The 23,799-nt window shown below is 33.8% G+C and overlaps 1 protein-coding gene across 2 annotated transcripts in view; it reads left to right on the forward strand.

The window, feature by feature from the left end:
- Positions 1 to 23,799, forward strand: part of LOC124357030 (ran-binding protein 3-like) — an 84,443-nt gene that overhangs the window by 55,083 nt on the left and 5,561 nt on the right. Inside the window, exons 3-6 of one of the 2 annotated variants that reach the window (XM_046808404.1) lie at positions 13,149 to 13,301; positions 15,216 to 15,301; positions 16,520 to 16,687; positions 20,273 to 20,329. In XM_046808404.1, coding sequence (XP_046664360.1) covers positions 13,149 to 13,301; positions 15,216 to 15,301; positions 16,520 to 16,687; positions 20,273 to 20,329 — 464 coding nt within the window. The remainder of the gene's footprint in view (positions 1 to 13,148; positions 13,302 to 15,215; positions 15,302 to 16,519; positions 16,688 to 20,272; positions 20,330 to 23,799) is intronic. The other variant, XM_046808414.1, reaches the window with a different exon arrangement.

Consider the following 23,799-nt stretch of genomic DNA (forward strand, 5'->3'; position numbering starts at 1 on the left):
ACACGACGTGGTTCGTGGAATTGTGAATGGAAGATCGACATATGTTCGTGAGCTCCATCTGACACTGTAAGTGGAGTTTAACTTAGTTATACTCCTGTGCCGCTCCCCTCCCCCCAAAAAATACGTAACAATGCATTGGATAGTTAAAATCGGCAACCGATCGTTTTGATACCAAACGAATGGTACGCTTTAAGTGGTAAAGCGGGCCGAGCGGTACTGACCGTCGATACAAAGCAGTTTTTTGTCCTTAAATATTATTCAGTCGTCGAAGTGGGGTCTCCAGGCGAAGTTGTCCAACTCTTATTCTTAAGTGAAAATAGTGATTGGAAAGACGTGTGTTAGATAGATAGCAAAGGAATAAAATGTGCAGTGTTACAAATAGGCTTAAGAGTTCGGTTCGTTGAATAATATAAAATGTTTGACGGTTTGTACAAAGCTTAATAAGATACCCTTTTGGAGAAGAAAGTAGTGGGTTAGTTACAAGTAACGTCCCAGAAGGGAGCGTTTTGCGTCCTGTTTCACAGCAATGACAGACTGAGCTGAGGGTGGAGCGGCAGGAGAAAAATGTAATGTTTGGAATTGGCGGCGGATAAGCACCATCGTGTGGTACTGCCCTGCTTTTCACGTCTGCTATGGCTAGTGTCTTTAACTTTAAATCCCCGCCCAAATTCTAGCGCTCACTGCCCACCGCTAACCGCTCGTATCGCGGCCAAGGCCTCGGTTGGTCTATGAACGATTGCTCCTCACACACGCTCCGATTGTCATCAAATTTACATAGGTTAAAACAAATGAAATGATGTTATGTTTTGATATCACAGTTACATCCAAATCTCGACTACTAAACTTCGTTTTACATCGGCAAAAAATGGCGCAAGTTTTGTATTCAACTAAACATCTCTAGTCTAAAACGGGCGCACGAGCTCTCGCGAGCTATTAAAATTTCAATTATAAAAACCTTGCCGAGACATCACTGTCGTGTGTGAATAGACTTTGTCTTGACTCCCTGAACAACCATCGGGTAGCGCTGTGTTGGTATTTATTTGTTATATTTGTATTTCCGAATTGGATACATGTATTAGTTATTAAGTATACACAATGTTATGTCGACACATCGAAAGAGACAGAGATTATAAAAACTAAGGAGCTTAACATAGGTTATAGCAATGAATTGTCACAGAATTTCTTGCATATCTCTAGCGACGAAATGCTAGCCACATCTGCTAGTGACGATAAAACGTCATCGTTGCGCTTGGCGTAAGCCTTAAATACATTACTAAAGTTGTCTCTGTTTTGGTTTGAAAATACACTAGATAAGCGGAAATGTTCGACCGGAAAACCGGGGAATTTGAAAAGAGGTTTTGAGTGGCCACCCTGTAAGAGCATTTCTGGTTCAAATAAATTAAAAGGGCTGTTTTTCCAACCTCGAATCTCACTCCACGGCTGGTCTGCGGTGAGACCAGTAGTCGTTTGTGCATATTCCCCTATACATTTGTCACTTCTGAGTTCAAGTAGCTTGTTTGTACTGAGCTGCAGTGGCATAAACATGGCCGCATGTATTGATTCTCCCACCAAATGTAGGTTTTTTTCGTTTCCTGCAAGCAGAAGGGAATAGTGCAGTAGAAATCCATTGGAGAATGTGCTGTGTTTACGGAGAAAACATAATGAATGAGATGTTGTACATGAGTAGTGTAAAAATCCAAAGATATTGACTGACACCCACAAGAATCGTTTAATGGCTCTTCAATCAGCTTTGACATTTCTCCTTGAAATTTACAAGTTGTATATATAGCTCTCAAAAACCTACTTGGGTTAAAATAAACCTGCATATTTCCAGGTCTTGTACTCTACTTCCGGTCTAATATATTTCCAGTGCCATAGTTGAGTTTACCTTGTTGTCCCGATTAAGGAAATATACAGTGCAAGTTGAAAGTATGGATACACTCTGTTTAGTTTTTAATGGATAAAGATGGAGGGATGGAACTCAGGAAATAAAAGTGAACTTTTTAGTCACTAATAGAACTTTTCTGATTTCCTCAAAATGGGATTTTGGGGAGGGGCGGCTTTGGAAACTAAAGCTTTCTTTCTCAACCCAGTACAAGATGGCAGCTCATTGAAATTAATTGAGTTAAAAGCATGGATGAATCCTGCTCAATCTTCAATGGACAAACATAGAAAAATAAAACCCCTCTATGAAACAAAAACAAATCATTTCCCTAAAATGGGCTCTTTGGGGGGCAGTTTAAAAAATTTTAAATGTAAAGTTACAGTAGCACTAGTAATTACAATTATGTTAAGGAGTAAAATGGCTAACGTGTCATATTTTATATCAGATTTTCAAACTGCTGTCCTAGGACAGTTTGACAATGTCCAAACCTGTTGTAGAAACTTGAAACGCTCCGCTGTATGGATTCACATGGGATTTTTTTTTTTATTTCTGCTACTATTCCGTCCCTAGGTCATCAATCCGCTGGGGTTTCGTTTTATAGATGTTGTTTTCAATGTAACCCTACACAAAATAGTCAAGTGGGGTTAGATCCTTCCCCTTCTGCCTATCCAGTGATTGGGAAGAATATTGTTTAAATATTCATGGACATGCAGGCCATAGTGTGGAGGTGCACCATCCTGGTTGGAACCAAACTTCATTACAGTTCTTGGTTGCTACTTGGATAACTGGATAAACCTCATTTTTTACATTTCCTAGCGTACCTCTGCATTAAGGTTTCCAACAATAAAAAGGGTCTAACAAACTGATCCCTCATAATGCCAGGCCAAACGTTTAATTTTTCGGGTTGCTGGGTTTGTTGCTCTCATCCAATGAGGGTTAAAATCAGCTCAATAACTGTATTGTGTCTGTTAACGTTATCATTTAACATAAAAGTTGCTTTTTATGAGAAAGCAATGTTTTTAATGTAATTGTATTACTATCAATGTTCCACATAATTATTTCACAAAATTCTACTTGACGATCAAAATCATCCTCGTTTAGCTCATAAACTAAAGGAATTTTGTACGCTTTATAAACACTGTCATGTAAAACTTTACAAACTGATTTTTGAGATATACCTAATATTTGAGAAATATTTCTTGTTGAGGCACAAGGATCTCTACAACAGACTGTAAAACGTCAAGTGACAATGATTTGTTTGTAACCAATGTTGGTCCCCCAGGTTTGGGACGGTCTTACATACACTGCCTGTTTCCTGCAAACGTTGGATTGTTTTTTGAACTCCTGATTTAGATACATGGTTTTGATTGGGATAAGTGTCATTAAATAAATTCCTTACTTCATCACAAGATCTCCTCACCCGGTAGGTCTCCAGCCTTGCATCATCAGGATCCGTAATACGCTATTGTTTAATTAAACACTCCATTTCAAAGTAAAGTATCACAAAAACATGTCTTTGTTAATTCCAACCAGAAACTATACATGACACTGGACTTTGAAACTGATAAGATAAGGGAGGCAGGCATCCTACAGCAGATGATAACTGTAAAACAGGTTTGAGTTTGTAAGGAAAGTGGTTGTCTATTGACATTATTTACCTTTTGAATGTGAATGTTCATGTTTTGTCTCAATTAATTTTTAATTAATTTCAGTAAGCTGCCATTTTTTACTAGGTTTAGATAAAAAAAAGCTCCATTTTCCACTATTCTTCTTTTATCAAGATCTTTCAAATGAGGTGATCTTAATGGATCTTTTTGTTAGGTTTGATGCATGTACAACAGTATGAATAACCCTTGTATTTCTTGCAAAGTTGAGTTGGGTGTTGGATTATTTTATTTCTTATCTGTGTAGTCTTTAATCTAATGGTTGAATTCAATATGATAACCTATAATTTAACTACAATTTAAACATCAACCAACATCAAATTTATTAAATTTCTATACCTAGATAAATGGATTATTTTATAATCAATAGATTTTTGTACGCCTTCCAGATTGAATTTAAGGTATAAATAAATGTAAATTAAAATTCAGAAAGATTTTATTATCTTAAAAAGTAGTTGTTTCCTTACATTATTACAAAATGAAGTTATTTGATCTGCTTACATATATAACTTACAAACTTGTTTGAACTGTAACAATCAATAGAAGATATAAGGATCATGAACACCAATAGAATATATTCTAACAAGTATGCAGGATTACAGGAAACTTTTAAAGTGGCAGGATAACGTTTTTGCATGGGCCACCAAGGCTTATTGCCGTACTGTGGGAGGGGAGAGTAGTGAGGCAATGGACTGCGGCACTCACTCCATGAGCAATCCATACTGTTTATGTATCGATGGTCACTTCATAGGATTTGGCTGAGTGTTGGCGAGCAGTTTTATATTGGTCTTATGTTTAACAATGATGAAAACAAGAAAATCGCAGAACAAGCTGAATACAATTATATTGAACTCGCAAACTAACTGGCCAATTAGTGTACTGGCAAGGCAATTTTGGCCAATACGCAAGAGTTTTTCTAAACTGTTACAGAAAATGTAGCACTCAATATGAAATACTTTGTAAAAATGTAAAGAAAATTAGATATTATAATAACATACCTATATAAACAAATTTGGAAATTGGCCATAAATGTGGTGGTTTTTTATGGGTCAATATAAAATATGGTTTTACATACAAGCTCAATAAATGTTAAATCGTAATTATGTTCTATTAGCTAAATGCAAAAAAGGAAAAAAAAAAAATGAATTGAATTGCAAAAACATAAACAGTTTTGTTTTTATATATATATATATATATAGTCATATAACACAATGTAAATATACAAGTATTTTTTTATTAAAAATTAGATTTAAAAAATAATAAAATGAAAAATTGCAAATTATATATATATATGTATATATATATATATATATATATATATATATATACTCTCTTCTACTTTTAAAATATATTAGTTTCACCCTAAAAGAATATATTAAAAAAGGTTTTATTTAACTGGATTTGGAAACACATGCAGTCGCTAGGCAACCAATTGTTATATGTCTAAAAAAAATCTTTACATTTTGTAACGAAAAAACCAAACTTTTCATTGATACAAATTTCTTTTTTCACAAAACAAACATTCCCTTTTTATGGTACATAGAAGTATCCATGAAGAAGCATGCTTAGCATTTATCCTTCATGCTATTTCGCAGCTGGCACTAACTATGCACCTACAGTACGAATGAAAACTATTGTCCAATTGCTTTGCTATCATCCATATAAAAAAAAACATTAAAAAAACTAATAAATAATCTTTATCATCTAGTTAATTATTTGGAGCATACAGTAATAATCTATTGGAAAACTGCCAACATGTTTTTCACAGTGGAAGATCAGTGTTAACAGCATCAACGGAATTTATTGAATTTGTTAATAATGGTTTAAACAGTGAGATAAAAATATGTACTAGTTATATTTATTTACAGATATAACTAGAGCTATATGCTTTTATGAATGTTGTTTAATATGGGTATATGCAAGAATACACTCAATTGGTTAAACCATAACCTCTGTAAACAGAAGGCAATATGTGGAAATAGATCACAACAATAAAACTAATACAAAAATATTTTTTCATTCAAGAATTAGAAATGTAACATATGGAGTACCACAAGAGACCATCTTAGACCCTCTCTTATTTATTTGTTATTTATTTATTAGTTATTTATTCATAAGCATCACATTACATCATAATTTTATGACAGGTGATTTGTCATGAAAATTAAATGACTAAACTACATGAATATACTTAAAATATATATTAAAATCAAATAACAATAAGTATAATAAGTGAAACAACAATTTTATAATACAATACATTAAAAATTATAAATAATATTATTATATTATGTTAGACAGACAACCTACCAAAACTGACGAACGGTAACTAAATAGAAATGTATGCAGGTGATAAAAACCTTATAATATCTGCTTTGTCAAAAAGAAGTTAGAATTAGCACCAGAAGCTGATAAACAAACTAACTCAATACTTTAATGATAAGCAAATATTGTTAAATACTGATAAAAGTGAGTTCATTATATTTACAGTATTACTCATCAAACACAATTCCCAATTAATTCTAAAATAAAGAATAAAGCTGATTACATTTGATTTTTAGGATTAAAAATAGAAACAAATCTTTTGTGAAATTGCATGTTAGTAAAATTATGATTAATATACCTTTAGGAATATAAGCTCAATTAAGATAATCTTTTTTTAGAATAAGCCTTAATCTTTACCCAAGAACAGCAATGAAAAAACACTGCATCAAGCATAACAATGTGGTATTACCTTTACATTTAACAACCTGTTTATCAGTAAGAGACAAATTATACCATTTAAGATTGATGAGAAATAATCATGATTATAGAACTAGAAGTAGAGGGGAGAGATATTGCGTTACATTCCTACAGATCAGTACTGTACTTAAAAAAAAAATCAAAATTATCGGTTCAAAATTGTTTAATAAACTCCCAACGAATATTACAGTTGTGACATCAATTAGAATTCAAGAAATATTCAAGGAATCTTCTTGTTAACAATTCTCTGTATTCATTACAAGAGCTCTAATTATAAATTTGAACTAAAACGGCTATATTTTATATTTTAACTTATCTTTATACAGCAGTTAAGAAATGTTTCTTATAAGATATATTGTTATACGAGGGGGTACCCAAAAAAAAAACCGGAATTATTTTATAAAAATTATATATTATCAAATTTTTTACAATACGACCTTATCTCCTTCAAAATAATTTCCATTACAACTAATACACTTGTCCCAACGGTATTCCCATTGATCAAAACATTTTTTTGTAGTCATCTTTAGAAATGGCTGCAAGCTCGAGCTTCGTTTTTTTCTTAACCTCTTCAACGCTGTCAAATCGTTGACCTTTCAAGCATCTTTTCATGTGTGAAAATAAAAAAAAGTCGCATGGAGCGAGGTCAGGCGAGTAAGGTGCGTGGGGCAGCGGAACCATGCCGTTTTTGGCTAAAAACTGCCTAACTGAGATGGCTGTGTGTGCCGGTGCGTTGTCGTGGTGGAAGAACCAGTCTCCAGTCTGCCACAAATCGGGTCTTTTCTGGCGAACACTGTTGCGCAATCTTCTTAAAATCTCCAAATAAAATGTTTGGTTGACAGTCTGACCTGGAGGAACAAAACTCAGAATGAACAATGCCTTTAGCATCAAAAAAGCAAATCAACATGGTTTTGATGTTTGATTTGACTTGCCGACATTTTTTTGGACGAGGTGAAGATGGCGACTTCCATTGGCTTGACTGTTGCTTCGTTTCTGGGTCATAACCATAGCACCATGACTCATCACCAGTAATTACCTTTTCCAGAAAATCGGGATCATTTTCGAGATGTTCTTTCAGAAGGCGGCAAGTTTCAACTCGATGTGCCTTTTGATGGTCAGTCAGAAGTCGAGGATCAAATTTGGCAGCAACCCTTTTCAGTCCTAAATCTCCTGTTAAAATTCGCTGAACCGAGCTCCAAGTTAACCCACTACTCTCTGATAGTTCCTCAATTGTCTGTCGACGGTCGGTGAGCACAAGTTCACGAATTTTCTCAACATTTTCGTCCGTTCGAGAGGTTGATGGACGTCCAGAACGAGGTTTGTCTTCAATCGACATGTCGCCATTTTTTAAATCGAGCGAACCACTCGTAGACCTGAGTTTTCCCCATAGCATCATCTTTGTAAGCTGTATTCAACATTAAAATAGTTTCTGCAGCATTTTTACCAAGTAAAAAAAACAAAATTTCACAGCTGCACGTTGTTCACTTAAACTTGCCATGACGAAAAAAACGAAACAAGAACAAAACAGGGTTAGCGAAAACAGTCACTACGAACGAACAGAATGCACTAGGACAACAGAACTGGGGTCACTGAGCTCGCAATGGGTTGCGCGACACACGCCTAGCGGCAGGAATGTGTACTACACGCTGCCGGCTGCCAGCAATACAATTCCGGGTTTTTTTGGGTACCCCCTCGTAACACCATTCCTGTATATTATTCATTTTGTTGAATAAAGAGAATTAGAATTCAATTCAATTGTAGAAGTTGCTTGAGGTAATGAGGTTTATTGAAAATTTCAATACAATTTGGGATAGTTTAGTTTATTATTGTGAACACGTGTATATCATATTTACTGGGGTTAAAGCCCTGTTTCGATTGTTAAATATGGCATAGAAGCGGAGATGGCACATTGACAAAAATATGTTCCATATTTTATAGTTTTTTAAATCTATATTATCTTTTATAGCAGGAAAATAATATATGAGGTTAAAAAGAAGAGAGCAGTTCAGTAGTCTTCTTTGTAGAGCACTGAAGATAACTGGAATTTGGACATTTGCTATCATTACGTGTTACATAAGGTTTAACACAACACTTCAAGGATTAAATAGATTAGAATTCTCGAAACGTTGTGTTATTCCTTTTGTACCATATAACGATGGTGAATGTCTGAAATCCTTTATCCTTTCAAACCCTCTATCTTCAATAACGAACTTTAAACAAAGAACATTGAAGATGTTCTCACAACAGAATACTCCAAGATTAAAAAACCAAAATATTCACATCTCCAATACGATCCTACAAGGTTGAAAGGGCAAGATAACAATCTTTGTCACCATAACACTGAGGATCTATTGTGACCTAACTCTGAAATTTACTTAATCCAAGTCATCTTGAGGCTGTTGAAAAACCTTCAGACTTCTCAAGAAGCTAAAATCCCATTTCAGCAGGTTTTAGAAATGCTCTGTTAAGGTTTTTCTGCGTAATTAGGGCAATCACTTTGTATTCTCAAATGATGTGCGTATCAGTCTTCTTGGTGAATAATTTTGTATTGTAAAAAGTAATAAACTTACATCTAATTCAATTTAATCTCCTTTAAAGAATTCTCCTGGGCTGGCAATGCACTTATGCCAACGTTTAGTCCATGACTGGGAACATTTCTGGAAGGTTTCTTTCTGAAGGGTTTTTTATTAGATGCTTGGTCATGGAATGCCCTCTCAATGTCAAGAATTGTGTAAAAACATTTTCCTTTAAGCACAGTTTCAATTTTTGGGAAGATCCAGAAGTCATGTATGGTGCTAAATCGGGTGAGTATGGCGGATGTGGAAAGACAGGAACACCTTTTTCGGCCAAAAACTCATGAATGAGAAGCGAGGTGTGACACAGTGCATTGCCGTGATGAAGAAGAAAGCCATTCACCACACATTTTTCTAGACCCTTTCTTCGTACGCCATTTCACAAATGTTGTCCTTATAAAATTAAGAGTTCACAGTTGTTTTCCTCTTGGAACGAACTCTGATTACACTATGCCCTCGCTATTGTAAAAATCGGGGCAATGAAATGCACTGTTTTCCATTGGGAACTCTGCGTTTTGGTTTTAGTGTCATATCCATAGACCCAACTTTCATCTTCAGTTACAATTTTGGCCATAAGGTCCAGTCTGCTTGAAGACGATTCTTCAGTCCATGATGCACGACAGATACAATAAACATGACCTCACTCTAGCAGCTCTGGCAGTTAACTGACAAGCTCCAACATGTTGAAACTTGTTGCTGCCTGTCTAATCAGATCATGCTACTAGGTAAATTACATCATGTTGACGATTGATCAAACCTTATACAGATAACCATCCTTAAAACAGGTGGTAATTAAGTGGGCAATGTCCAGTCAGCAGACTAAAGAACAATCTGATGTCCGGTCTACTGAGAATAGCTTTGTTGTCTATCGATAGGGAGTCTGTGCTTATATTGTTTAGCTTCATTTCATCTTCCGATTAATGCACCATCTGAAATCTGGCTCTGGTCTAGACTTTTTCCTAAAATCTGGAATCCACGTATGTATAATTCTGAATCAACCCTAGCTATGGTATGTGTGTCCCTTATGATAGCTTTTGCTTGTCTCAAACCTGGGAGTTTTTTCTAAGAGGGAAAAGTCTCCACAGCCTCCTATTTCGTGACAGTGATTCTGACTTGACACTTTGCCAAGCATCAAAAGAATTCCTTTCAGGCATATGAGTTAAGAAAGCTCTCGCCAACCTGTTCGCCACCCTCATTTTCCACAATCTAACTTAAATAAATTTTAGTCTGTTCAATAGTCATATTTTTTTCCCATTCACACAACATAGAAATAAATATAAATTTACCAATTCGTCTCGGACTGCAGAATTGTCATGATCATCTACGATTCTGATAAGAAAATAAGAGTCACGTCAAAGTAATAAATTTAAGCCTTTATAAAATTAAATATGTTTGCGTATTTGGAAGTTTTGTGAATGGTATAAGTTCAATATCTTCTTCAAAGTTTCCAGATATTTTGATATTTTTGACATCTACCTGCAGTGATGTAATACCCGGGTAAATATCCAATGTTCATGAATATCTGGATACTTTAAAAATCTCGTCTTGGAGTCAAGCCCGGAATTATACATTTTTACGCTCATGTACCCTATACATTTGCTGCCGCCTTCCCTACTCCCACCACAAGAATAATGTCATAGACAGCAGGTATAGTTTGGTAGTTAATCATTGTATAAATGAAACGAGCTCAAGAAAGTAACAAATTATTATATTGAGCTATATACTGTAATATATTTGTCTTTTTTCTAAATACTTTGGATAGAGGCACAACTTCCTTATCCTTGCTTGCTACCACCACCACTGAAGGACTTGCTTCTTCACCATCATCTGGATTTTCTCCCTCAATCATGGAGTTATAATTTGAATGAAAAGAAGTTTCCCCTGAACGTGAACTGATTAAAAAAAAAACACAAAAATAAAAAAACACATACATTAAGATTTGCAGTTTTACCTCAACAACTGTTTCCATTTGTTCCATTTTTTTGTACTCTTCACTTCTTAGTCTCTTACGTCCATCTGCCATATTTCTTGTACAAACCGAAAGAACTGATACACAATAAGTTTTTGATACACTAAATCACATTTTACACAAATGTTAAAGTTTAAAACACAATGCTCACTAAACACTACTATAAAATTAGTAGAAATAGAAATAACAAAACAACTCTATAGATAACTTGACTATAGACTGGATTATAAATTGCAGTGAGAGAGAGAGAGGTAAACAATATGAATTTGTCTTATTGTTCATGTCCATGTGCTTCTGTTAAGCGCTCTGGCACCATCAAACAAATATTTTGTCTTTTCATTAAATAAATCTGAAAACAATAAAAAAGTTCAACTTTTTGTCCAGATTAAATTTATTTTCCCTTAAATTTTGCTGCTCTCAAATATTTGTTGCCCATATGGCCCATGCCCAAAACCCGTCCTGTGTGGAAATAAGTTTAAGTCTTGAAATGTATTAATTGCATTTATTGAAATGTACGATTACAAACTCATTTTTCAGAGTTATTTCAACAGTAAATTATTAACATCGATATAAATTATTATTGGGATTACTATCAAGATTTAAATTAAATTAGTTAATCAAGAATTAAATTGGTTTAACCTGTCCAACCTCAAAAGTTCATAAAAATTCTTATGGATGCTTAAGATCTACAATAGATTTAAAAGCTGGCAGTAGTGGAAGCAATCTTGAGTTTTACTCCATAAGAACTAAGTTATATTTTTATAATTTTACACTCTCTTTTTGGCCAATGCCTGATTATAATTAATATGTAACTAAACCTTTTTTGTAGGATGTATACTTATTTTAATGTTTAAACCTTAAAATACAGAAAAGTTAGTTTTTATGAATAGTCCACACAAATATAAAAAAATATTAAAACATTTGGATATGCTATATTTGTATTTTTGAGAAGTATTTGAAAGTGTTTATTAGAAATTAAACCCACCTTGTAGTATTTAGGTTCTAATTGAATATTTGTAGTACACTGTAAGGAATATTACTAATCCTTTTAAAGTATTTTAGATGTAATTTGAACTTTTTTTAGTTTTTAAGGATACCGTACATATTTTTCTAATTTCAATTTAAGCCATCAAATGATTGTATTCTCAAAATTGTAAAATACCATAATTTTATATATTTAAATGATCATTAGGTAAATCCTCACTGTGTATTGACCCGGTCCATATCACTGTCTACATGTATAGTTGGTGTGTGTGTATTGTGTAGAATTTTCTCCATTTTATACAAATAACAAAGACATTAGAGAAAACCATAGTTCGCTCTTTGTGTCCCTCTCAATGTTCGTTGTTGTTCTGAAGTTGAAGTTATTCTGTTTAAATAGTCATTTGATTTATCAATTATTTCTACATATTGTGTCCTCCCCACAATATATGGTTTAAACCATGCCAAAAAATAACTTATCAATTCTTATTTCTTGCAGTATTTACAAAAGAGTTTCATGGTTGATAATATTAAATTCCTTTGTCAAATTCATAAAGAGGCAACTGTTTTGTCATCCTTATCAACAGAATCAGTAATGCTCAACAAAAACTTTTAATGACAGTAATGGTTGATTTATTGTTCCTTTATTCATGTTGGGTATCTTCAAAAATGTAGTCTTTTTAATTGAATTTTTAAATTTTTGTATACTTTTGTAATAGATGGTTATAAAGAAATTGATTTGGAATTTGGTAAAGTTTCATAGTGGTTTTCTCCCGATTGGTATTACTTCAGATATTTTTAGATCTTGAGAAAATTTCCCATCTGTAAAAGAAGGATTTATTAGGTATATTAATGTTTACTAATCATTTATTAACTTGTTTGGTAGCTTTGTTAGTAAAAAAAAAAACAAGTACATGTATTAAATTCTTATAGAAAACCAAAAATATTTGATAACTTATCTTAAATTGTAAGCTTTGACTAAAAAAATACCATAGCAGTTTTGCATGCACTTAATTAATCTAGTAGGTAGAGAAAAATTTCATGCAAATTTTTATAAATAATAATATTTATAACTAAAATAATAATATATAAAAAGTAAAAATGCGTCTTTAGTTCATTATTTTTCTCAAATTATGCATAACTTTTTTAAATGCAGTGAGGACTCAAATAATAAATATATAAGTTTATTTGAAGTGTAAATTAAATTTAAAAAATCATCAATTACAATTTTCAATTAGGGGTATGATTGTTACACACTAATCGTTATGCTGCTTTATAGGCTACATAAACAACCATGTATAGAGTTCATGTTATCAAACAAATGTTGTTTACAGCTCCTAGAAAAACTGCTCCTGTTTTACTCAGAGCATCACAGTTGGGATCATCAACTTCACCTGCAGCTACACCTGCGAGTAGTACAACTAACAACTCAATCCCTTCTTTTGTGTTAAGTCCTGCCAAACTAAGCAACCCATTTTGTAAAGCAGGTAAGCTGTTTATTAGAAAGTAAGTTTACTAATTTATGAAGTATGTTCAAATAGTTACAGAAATTTTATTTTTATTTTTTTGAACAAATAATATGTCTACATTAATGTTGTCACCTTCAAAATAGTACCCATTAGATATTATGCACTTATGCCAGCGCTTCTTCTAATCCTCAAAACACTTCTCAAACTTGATCTTAGAAATAGCCTTTAGCTCTTTCAGCAAACCACTTTTAATGTCATCTATGCTTGTAACCACAGCATAAAAAAGTATAAAGTAAAAAGAGTCACACAGTCCTTTGTTTGAAGGTTATTTTTGACGATGGAAGGATTGTGAAGGAAACAGGATTTTTCCGGACATTTGCCATCGTTCAGTGAAACAATAAATCAGTAACACTACGTTTCGAGATCTGCAATCTGATCTCTTCTTCAGGTAAAGAACTAACCTAATACATAATATTACAAACTAGGTTGAAATAAACAAATCTTACCAGAGCGTTGTGGCACGCCTAAGTCAGGAATCACAACCTACATGTTGTTTGTCAACTTCACTAACTCTATAAACATGCACTTAATAAAAACTATACAAAACACTAATCATTAAAACTGAACTACGGAAAGGTGACAATACGTCTTCATTCGTCTACTAACCACCTACGACTGACCAGAGGGACTAGCCAATGGTAATCAACGCTCTGGTAAGATTTGTTTATTTCAACCTAGTTTGTAATATTATGTATTAGGTTAGTTCTTTACCTGAAGAAGAGATCAGATTGCAGATCTCGAAACGTAGTGTTACTGATTTATTGTTTCACTGAACGATGGCAAATGTCCGGAAAAATCCTGTTTCCTTCAGTCACACAGTGCTGTAACTGGAGAATATGGAGGCTAAGGCTTCTTGCAGTGCTGTTTTTAGCCAAAAATTCACAAACAATTCTGTATTGTCGTTGACTTCATTTAATAACTTCCCGCCGCTTTTTTTGTTCAGAATTCAACAAGTTTTGAACAAATTTTGCTACCATATCCAAAACATTTGAAAAAAATATCATGACCTGGGCTAAATTATATGCTAACATCATCAGCAGCTTCTCTGATTTAAATTTTATGATTGTGTTCATAACCATTTCTTCCACTTTTTCATCAGTTGTTGATTTGCCAGGCGTTCATCATCTTCAATGTCGTCATGGCCATCTTTGAAATGTATATGCCAGTCATAAACCCTTGTTTTACTCATAGCAGACTCACCATAGGCCTTTATTAACATTTTACACTTTTATTTTTCACACAAATTTTTATACAAATTAATTTTTTAACAAATGTAAATCACTGAGTTTATAAAACACCTCTAAATAGCTACCGCTGAAAAAGTAAGCAATGAATACAGCTGGAAATTTTATTATACTTCAGGAGCATGAGTACCAACATAATAAAAAAATCTTGACAACGGTAGTATCCAAACCTACGAAAATTAGAATTCCCATTACTTTTTTAACACACCTTGTATATGTACAGGAGCAAGAAGTTGGAACACCTGTGTTTAGGGAATTTTTGTTTGTATACAGTACCATTGTTTTGGGTCTATCAGTCATCTCCCTCCATAACTAGGCATGCAAACCTAGAATATTACAGTTTGCAATTATATTAATATTTAATTCATTTTAATATTTAAAGATATGGTTTTAAAATTTTGATTTCCAGAGCCACCACTCAACAAATAATGTTTGTATTCTTTTAAATTCTTGCTTTTCTTTTCCTTAAGCTTTCTATCAGACTACTCTAGTACTATTCCATCAACTGTTTTAAGTATCTGATTTCATTTATTTCCATATTTGGCTGCTATGTGTCAAAATGTAATGTTTCACATTTTTCGTATTTACCCAGTGTTACCAGTGACCAACAATGTGTTCTTTGTTGTAGCCTTAGATAATGATGACAGTAGCAGTACATCAGAAACCACTACCTGCTCTGAAGCTAGTAATATTCCTTCACAAGAATCAGAAAAGGTGAGCAATTGTAATTAGCTAACCTGTTAACCTATTAGAACTTAAATATTTATATACCTGACCTCATTGGGTGAATTTTATACCAAAATGACAAAAATTTAAGGTATTTATTATAATTTACAGTACTTTTAAGGGAAAATTGGCTAAAGGAAATGTTTTTAGTTCAAAAAACCGTTTATAGTACACTTTTCTTCTAAAAAAAATTATTATCCAAATTTGGTTTATTTTAGCAAAAAACTTAAATTTTTACATACATTTAGAAAGAAAGTTATTTTGTTAGTTATAACAATACCTGTACTACCCATGTTATATTATAGTATGCAACTAAGTCTTGTGCATATGTTGTAACTGAAAACGTATCTAGCAAAACAATGTTTTTGATCAGCATTCTGCATTGCATACAATATTTTGTTTTGGATAACATCCATGTTGGTAACCCCAGTCAGCTGTTCGAAGTGGTGGGGAACAAGGCTTTGCGCACTGAATAACATTTTATCTAGAGATCAATGTCAGCCACTTCAGGCATATTTCTTTTTTACGTGTTTCTGAGAACAACTTGAATAAATGGAAAAATACGGAAAATCAGAGTTTCTCAATGAAAATAAAATAATTGCAAGTGATACAGAAAATCCATATATATTGTAGGGATAAAATCCTCTCCCAAGGAAGTTGACTCATGAAATGAGAGATAGCAAATTGTTGTATCAGATGTCCATTATGCATTATAAAACAATATGATTTTTATTACTTGTACACCATAACTAATATTAAAATTCACACATAATAATCTTATATTGTAATTTTAGTATTAATATTACATGTTACAACACCTAATCATAAGATTTTCTGAGTTTTATTCTTCAATGCATCTCCAGTAAAAATCTCTTTATAATAAACCTAATCCTTACAACTAGTATGTTGGTTGTAATCTGACCACCATAGAACAGATCCTGATAACATAATAATTGGTTACATAATAACTTGCGTAAATCAACATATAATTGCAAACATTTTAAAACGTTTATCCAAATTAAGAAATTACATTTGTATTAAGTTCAAATAGTTTTTAATTAGCTGTTGTAATTTTATTGTATAATTTTGATCTGTAGTTAGCAAATTATTACAATATGTATCCTATGTTTTGATTGCAAGAGCCATGTACAATTGTAAAAGGAATGGGAATAGAGTTGCTGAAATTGCTATTATACATTTTGTTAGCAGGCAAATTCTTCCAAGCAATGTTCCGAGGTATCCAAAGTGTCATTTGTACCACTGGCCAGCTCAGACTGTTCCAGCTCACCGTGCAAGTCTCAGCCCCAGGCTCCCACTGGAGCTACTCCCACAGTTCCAACCTTCGTGTTCGGCCAGAATCTCCACGAGCGAGTTGTAAGTTCAATATTTCACATTCGCTATTTTTATAGATAAATAGACTCTAAAACTAAAACACCAGCATTGCTTTAAATAGTATATATTTTTTTAACTTAAAGGATTAGGAATTTGCAGCACCTATGCTATATGATTTCTCTATCTCTTATTTCCATTCTTTTCCCTATTCTTTTCTCTTTATACTAATGGAAATGAGATGGAAAAGAAGTTAGTAAAGTCTCATATTGAATGTTCATGCAACGCAGACTTCTGACCCACATTGCTGGATTGTAGTTTGCTTCGTGGTAGCACTGTGTTGGTATAGTTTGTTCTCTTTATTTTTTCTATATTGGATACATGTATTTTCCAAACATTACAGAAAGGAAAGTTATTAGCATACACAATGTTATGTTGCCATATTGAAAGACACAGAGATAAAAATTAAGGAGCTTAAAATAGGTGGCAGTGATGAATCGTTACAGAATTTCTGACATATCGCTAGCAACAAAATTTGCTAGTCACTGTAGCATTGTGGCATTTCCTGTAAATACAGCTGCTGACAATAAACTGTCACTGTTCCACTCAGTACAGGGTTAAATATACTATTACAGTTTACTTGGTTTGAAAATGAACTTGAGAATCAGACATTTTTGACTGGAAAAATCCTGGGATTTGAAAAGAGGTTTTGAATGGCCACCCTGTTGAAATAATCAAGAAAGAAAATAACATTAAGTTGTCGAAGAGTTGGCAGCCTGTAATGAAGAAGCCGTGTTGATCATATTTGGTTAAGCTTCACCAAATCACAAGAAAAATGCACTACTTTCAACTGTGAACAACAAAAGAATATAGTAAAATAATATGGTGACAGAATAGGCTGGATGTTACGTTTAATATGGGCTGTATGCAGGGCCATAAAGGCATTTCTGGGAATGAAATAGGTTGCCAAAATAGGTTCTGAAAGCCTTTTGGTAGGACCAGAGCCGGGCTGTGGAGTAGCCTTCTCCTACAGTAAAGATCTAGTAAATGTTCGGGAAAAGAGGAATATACAGAATAGACTTGGAGAAAGACATCAGGACTCAGGCAATCGAAAATGTTTATTCCTCTATATAGAAAATGATGGTTAATACTCCTAGATCTAAGCAAGGGATGCTGACAGGACATGGCCCTCTTATGAAACATTTGATGATGGTGGGTCTAAGCTAGACTGATAAACATGGAGTTTTAATTTGAGTAACGTAAATTATTTATAGCAATCACACGGTTTGGTTTACTTTTAGAAGGCACTATGTAATCATAAAAACGTTCTGCACTGGAACTGCAGATGGTACATTTTATAAATTTATGATACAGAAAATGTTTATTTTATTTTCAACTTCAAAAGTAAACTAATGTGTTGGATATTTTAGTTTTTGTAGTTATGCTTGAAAGATCGGTAAAACACAGTTTATTTTCATTTTCACTTATTTATCTCATTTACATATAATACAAACATATGATAATAATATACATGAGAAGGTACCCACATGGGCAAAAGCCTGTGTGTGAGAACCGAGTCCATCTTCACTCGAGTTTGCAATCACAATAATACTAATATATAATGTAAATATTAGAACAAAATTACAATTGTCTGATTTAAAGATAACTAAATAGTGAACATACTCTGTTTGGATGCATATTAACTAAATTCAAGCAGTGTAAAAAGTAATAATTTAATCAGTTATGATAATGGAACGACATGACAAAGATGCAACAAATTCTAGTATATGAAGTTTTATGGCTATAAGAAGTAAGACAACATACGGGATATGCTTAAAGAGTGCCCAAGAAACCTTATTTTAAGACCTATAAAAAAGGAAAAGAATAGAAAAATAAAAAGATAAACAGAAACGAATCATTTTATTGTTGTCGATTTCTGGAACCTACACTATATAGAAATTAATGCATTCCTTCACAAGAAAAAAAAAAAAAAAAAACACACACACACACGCATTCATACAAAGCTAAAACAATAAACTCTCTCTCTCTCTCACACACGCACACACACTTGCACACACACACACACACACACACACACACCCTCACACTCGCACTCACTCACTCACACACACTCGCACACACACACACATGCATGCACACACGCCTCAGCGCTCTCACGCATACATCCGCAACATATACAGACAAAAGCTTAATGCATTAATTAAGAAAGCTCGCACATGTCCGTCACCAAGGTATTCACAAACTATATATAAAATATCATACCCGTTCAAGTGGGTATAAATAGAAATTTATTTTAAATAAATTAAACTTTCGGTAATGCAAAGCATTCTAAATTCAGATCTTATCGTATTGAAAAAGCAATAAGTAACTACCGTACTAAAACACCCTGATGCACATTCGAATCTGACAAAACGATATCACAGTTTCGCCAAGTCCATACTTTCTATTCCACAAGCAAAAACGTAATTTGGATCTTCCCTTACCCTCTACCACCTCTACCCCTCTAGCTGACATGTGTGAGAAAGTGATCGAGCCTCCTGTGTGGCATTCTTTGTACGCAAACTTTGCAGTTACAAAACATGCCAAAGGGCTAGTTATCTGAGATGCTGGATATAATAAGGCCAGATATAACAGATTTCGCCCTACAATATACTATGAAAGTTATTATTACTATACCTATAAATGAAGTAAATAAAAAGTAGACTCTACAGGACATAATCTAATATTACACCTGAAAACACTACATTTTGTAAGAACCAAAAATATTTTTCAAATTAGATTACTTTTCAAGAAAAATACAAGTTACAACCTAATGCAGTTGTACAGTATACACAATCTTGTACACTTGTTACAATAAGCTAGAGTATTACTACAATGTTTATTTAACACATTTGCTGTTGAAAAAAATTTTACTGGTCATGGTAAATGTGGGAAATTTTTTTTTTGTTTACCCAAAACAAAGTCAGATCAGCCAAAAAGGTTGTACAAGGTTGTCTAGGTAACCCCACTGCCAGACTTGGTGACATCATAACTGTGACAATTGTCCGGTCCCCGCTTAGTCAGTACCGCAGGACACTGTGTCTATTACTCCCGAATGGCACTGTCACTCGCGGAAGACATTGTCAATTGCACAAATAGTGAAAAAAATTGTTTTGTGTAAAAAATTTAAAACAGTCCATAAACATGGAAGAACATTTTATATGAATCGGAAACGTCCTGTTCACTCATAAAGTCTTCCACTAGTTCATTGTCATCCTCCATATTGCCTAAATACAATAAGAAACACACATATACAGTCACCTTACACCATACATTACACACAATAAACAATACAGCACAGCCAGTGAACGAAAATTCGAATCATTAACGGATTGCGAATAAACAACGTAGGAAACGAGCACAACGCGCAGCAAACGGCACAACATTCCACGGCAACTGCTAGGCTCACACTGAGGCAATGGCGGCCAAGCGAGCAGATGTCTGCTATTGTTGTCATCCGCATGGCACACCAGTATTACATGACAATTGTTGTCACCCACAGCGAGTGTGTTAACTATGTAATGTGACTCCAAAGATGAAAAATAATAACGATCAATTCCTATGTTACAGGAGGTATCATCAGAAACTGTACGCAGTGAAGCAGAAACTAGTGGGGCAGCTGCAACTGTGAGTACCAATTGTTGTTGAACGACCTCCCCTCCACGTACAGATGTTCCTCTACCGTAAAGTGTTCAATAATGGAGAGAACTATTATGGATTGTATTAAAAACAAATGACTTTTAATTTAAGTTCCATTGGAGTAAATTGATTTGAATTGACTTTGTTATTTTAATTTTATTATTAAAATAGTAATAGTAAATCATTTATTTCCAAAGGAAAAATATCATGCATTAGTGAGGGATGAACTTTGATTGTGTTTATTTAGACATTGTGTTTTTCATATTGGCATTCTGTACAATTTTATGAATGATTTTTATTTTCGAATTGGTCTAAAGGGTTAAACTGAGTGGAATGAAACCTGTGAATGATCTCTTAAAGTAGGTAGAGATCTCTTTAAGGTAGACTCTTCAGTTCCAGAGTCTACCTTTTTGGTCTACCATCAGCTGACACTGATGAGATATACAGATTTGTCTGGCATCTGGATATAAAACCATAGTTTGTTATACAAAGTGATCTCTGCAATACTGTTTAAAATTTGGAAAATTCAGGTGTTTACATGTGTGTGTAGATGATATCTTTAAAATTTTAGTACTAAAAACGTTGATAAAGTTAATTTCATCAAGACTATTACTTGAAGTAGGCGACTTAGGTTCCATTGCTGCTAATCTTGAATTTTCACTCATTAGTTATCAAATCCAAAAAGTTAGCCAAAATAGTGGAGATTTCAAGGCCACATTGAAACCACACATATATATATATATGTAGTCTTTGGGAGGCCGATAGTGGTACATCCAAATAGGAATTAAATCCAATGCATCAATTAGATTTCCAAAAGAAATCAGATAAATAAATCAAATAGTTTGATCGCTATTTGATTGATGAATTCAGAATCGTTTTCAAGATGAACCAGTGAAATAATGGCTTAATTTATTCTGCACTTTGAACATGCATATTTTTATTGAATTGTAAGAAAAGAGACAAAGAAAGAATCAGTGTTGCGCCATGCTAACATCAAAGTCTTCTGACTCTGTCGAAACTGATCATACAATTAAATTCTTGAAACATTTCAGCCTGGTAGCCATCTTCAGTCAACTGGTTCAACTGAAACTGCTACTAATATAATAAGAATTCTTCTTTGTAGATGAGTTGAAGGGAGGGAGCTTTATTGTGACTGGCTGAAGCTTAACTATCAACAACCAATTATGATCAATGTTTTGAGAACACTGTGACCCGGAAGACTTTCATTTTAGTTAATGTAACCCTAAGAATCAAGCCTTCACACACTGCATAATGTTCATTGGATATTCTGAAGCCAGCTTACTTTGGCCTAATACATCCACATTTAGCTTATGGTCTAAGATTGTGGGGTGGCTGTTCTAGATACAAATTTAATAGAGTGTTTAGAATGCAAAAGAAAGCTGTCAGAATCGTTTACAAATTAAATCAGAGAGAGTCGTGTAAATTAGCCTTCGGGGAGCTTGGATTACTCACTTTGCCTAGCCTCTACATTCTCGACGTCGTGCTATACTGCCGATTCAAGTGCGTCTCACTTCGGGGTAGCGACGTACACCAATACGGAACTAGAGGCCGGGACAACTTTCGTATGGCACAGCACAGAACTACTGTTTTTGAACGCTTGCCATCTAAGGTTGGTGTGAGGCTAATCAATAGGCTCCCTGAAGAGGTCAAACGCGTCAATAACCACAAACAATTTAAATCTCGATTAAAACACTTCTTAGTGTCCAAAGCATTTTACTCAGTTGACGAGTTTGCGATGGGTCGCTGGGATAGTCTTCACTAACATTTAAAAAAATTCCAACTCCCCTTCTGATATCCAAGAAAATTTGGCCAATATCGAGAAAACGGTGGCAGGTGGCACATACCCAAAAAGTAATTTTTATTTTAAATTTACTCGAATATTTTTTTACTCAGAATTAAAATTAATTGTGTTAGTTATTAGATTAGGACTTTTATTTCTATATGACGCTTGCAATACAATTATTGTTAATTGTTTCCTGCAATAAAGAATATTATTATTATTATTATTACTGCTAATGAATTGCATAATTTTCCTTCAACGCCCAGACATCTATAAAATATATTTTTCTTTAAGTTCAAAGCTAGTTTTTATTATAAATATACTATAAGAGGTCAATGGAAAAAAAGAGGGCATTTTAATTCAAATTTGGATATTTATTGGTACAAATCTAATAACTATTTACCATACTGATAATTTGATCTAAATTCATGGTACAATCCAACAAAACTGAAAAGTTATATAAACTAGTAATTATTAGAACATTCTCTTATCTAAGGTCTATCATCTTATCTTATCAACTGGGCAGACAACTGATATATTTGGTTGGAGCAGGTGGGGAGCTAGACAAAGAGTGCTCCACCCCCTTCTGGGAATTTGGGTTGTCTAAAATTACTTCCTAGTCTGTGCCATAAGCACGGAGTGTGCACCTGCCATTTCAAAGGCTTTTTGTCAACTAAAAAAACTCTCCAAGAGACACAATGTGTAATTTTGGATATAATCGGTGTTTGGCGTAGGTCAAAATTTATCATTCGAATGTATCCTATCCACGATGTGGGAAAGGTTAATATTGGATGATGCAATTAAATATTAAGTGACAGACAAACTTAAGGGTGTATGACTTTGATACTGAAGTGCAGGTGCCGTCATCATAGACAAAGATGGCCAAAGAATCTTGTGTAAAATAAACATGCATAACTCAATCAAAGATCAATCTGATGCACGTGTCATTTTCACTTCATCTGTAACAATAATCAAAGCACAACACTCTAAATGGCAGTTTTTTTACAAGCATCCACTCAATATCCACAGAGCTCTCTGTCAGGAGAAGTATTACTTCAAGAGTTGGTTTTTTTCGAACACATATAACAATAGAGCAGCTCTAACAGTAACCATTGTACAGTTTGAGGACTTTAGCTGCGCACGTGACCTTGAGTGAGTGGTGATAGGCGGGAGGGGTGGCGGGGTAGCATTATGTGCTGCATCCTGAAAACATTTCCTGTGACTCATGGGTAAAATCCTCCTTTCAGGAATCGTATTGGCCGAAATAACTCATCACACTCGCTACAATTAGTCTGTTTTGTGACAGTGCTGATTGTGATGGAATTTAAATAATAAGAGAATACTAAATAATAGCAATAATAGGACTTATCCTTGTTTTTCAGTTGTTATAGTGTTGTTTAACGTGTTTTGAAAATAACGTATTCGTCAATACTGATCTTCAAATCAAAATCGTGAGTTTAAAGTCGTTAAAGAGATTGTTGCGCCTTCATCTCAGCAGCTACCACGTAAACGCAACCCGCCACACAAATAGCGTTTATTTGTTGAAAGACTAGTATTCGAAACCTACGAGCACAGCTAAATTCCTTCAACTGTATATCGTCGGAGGTAATCGAAATAAACTAAGATTTCCATAAGTACTATTGAGAAGAACCTATCC

Source organism: Homalodisca vitripennis, chromosome 1, assembly GCF_021130785.1.
Source record: "Homalodisca vitripennis isolate AUS2020 chromosome 1, UT_GWSS_2.1, whole genome shotgun sequence".
NCBI classification, from domain to species: domain Eukaryota; kingdom Metazoa; phylum Arthropoda; class Insecta; order Hemiptera; family Cicadellidae; genus Homalodisca; species Homalodisca vitripennis.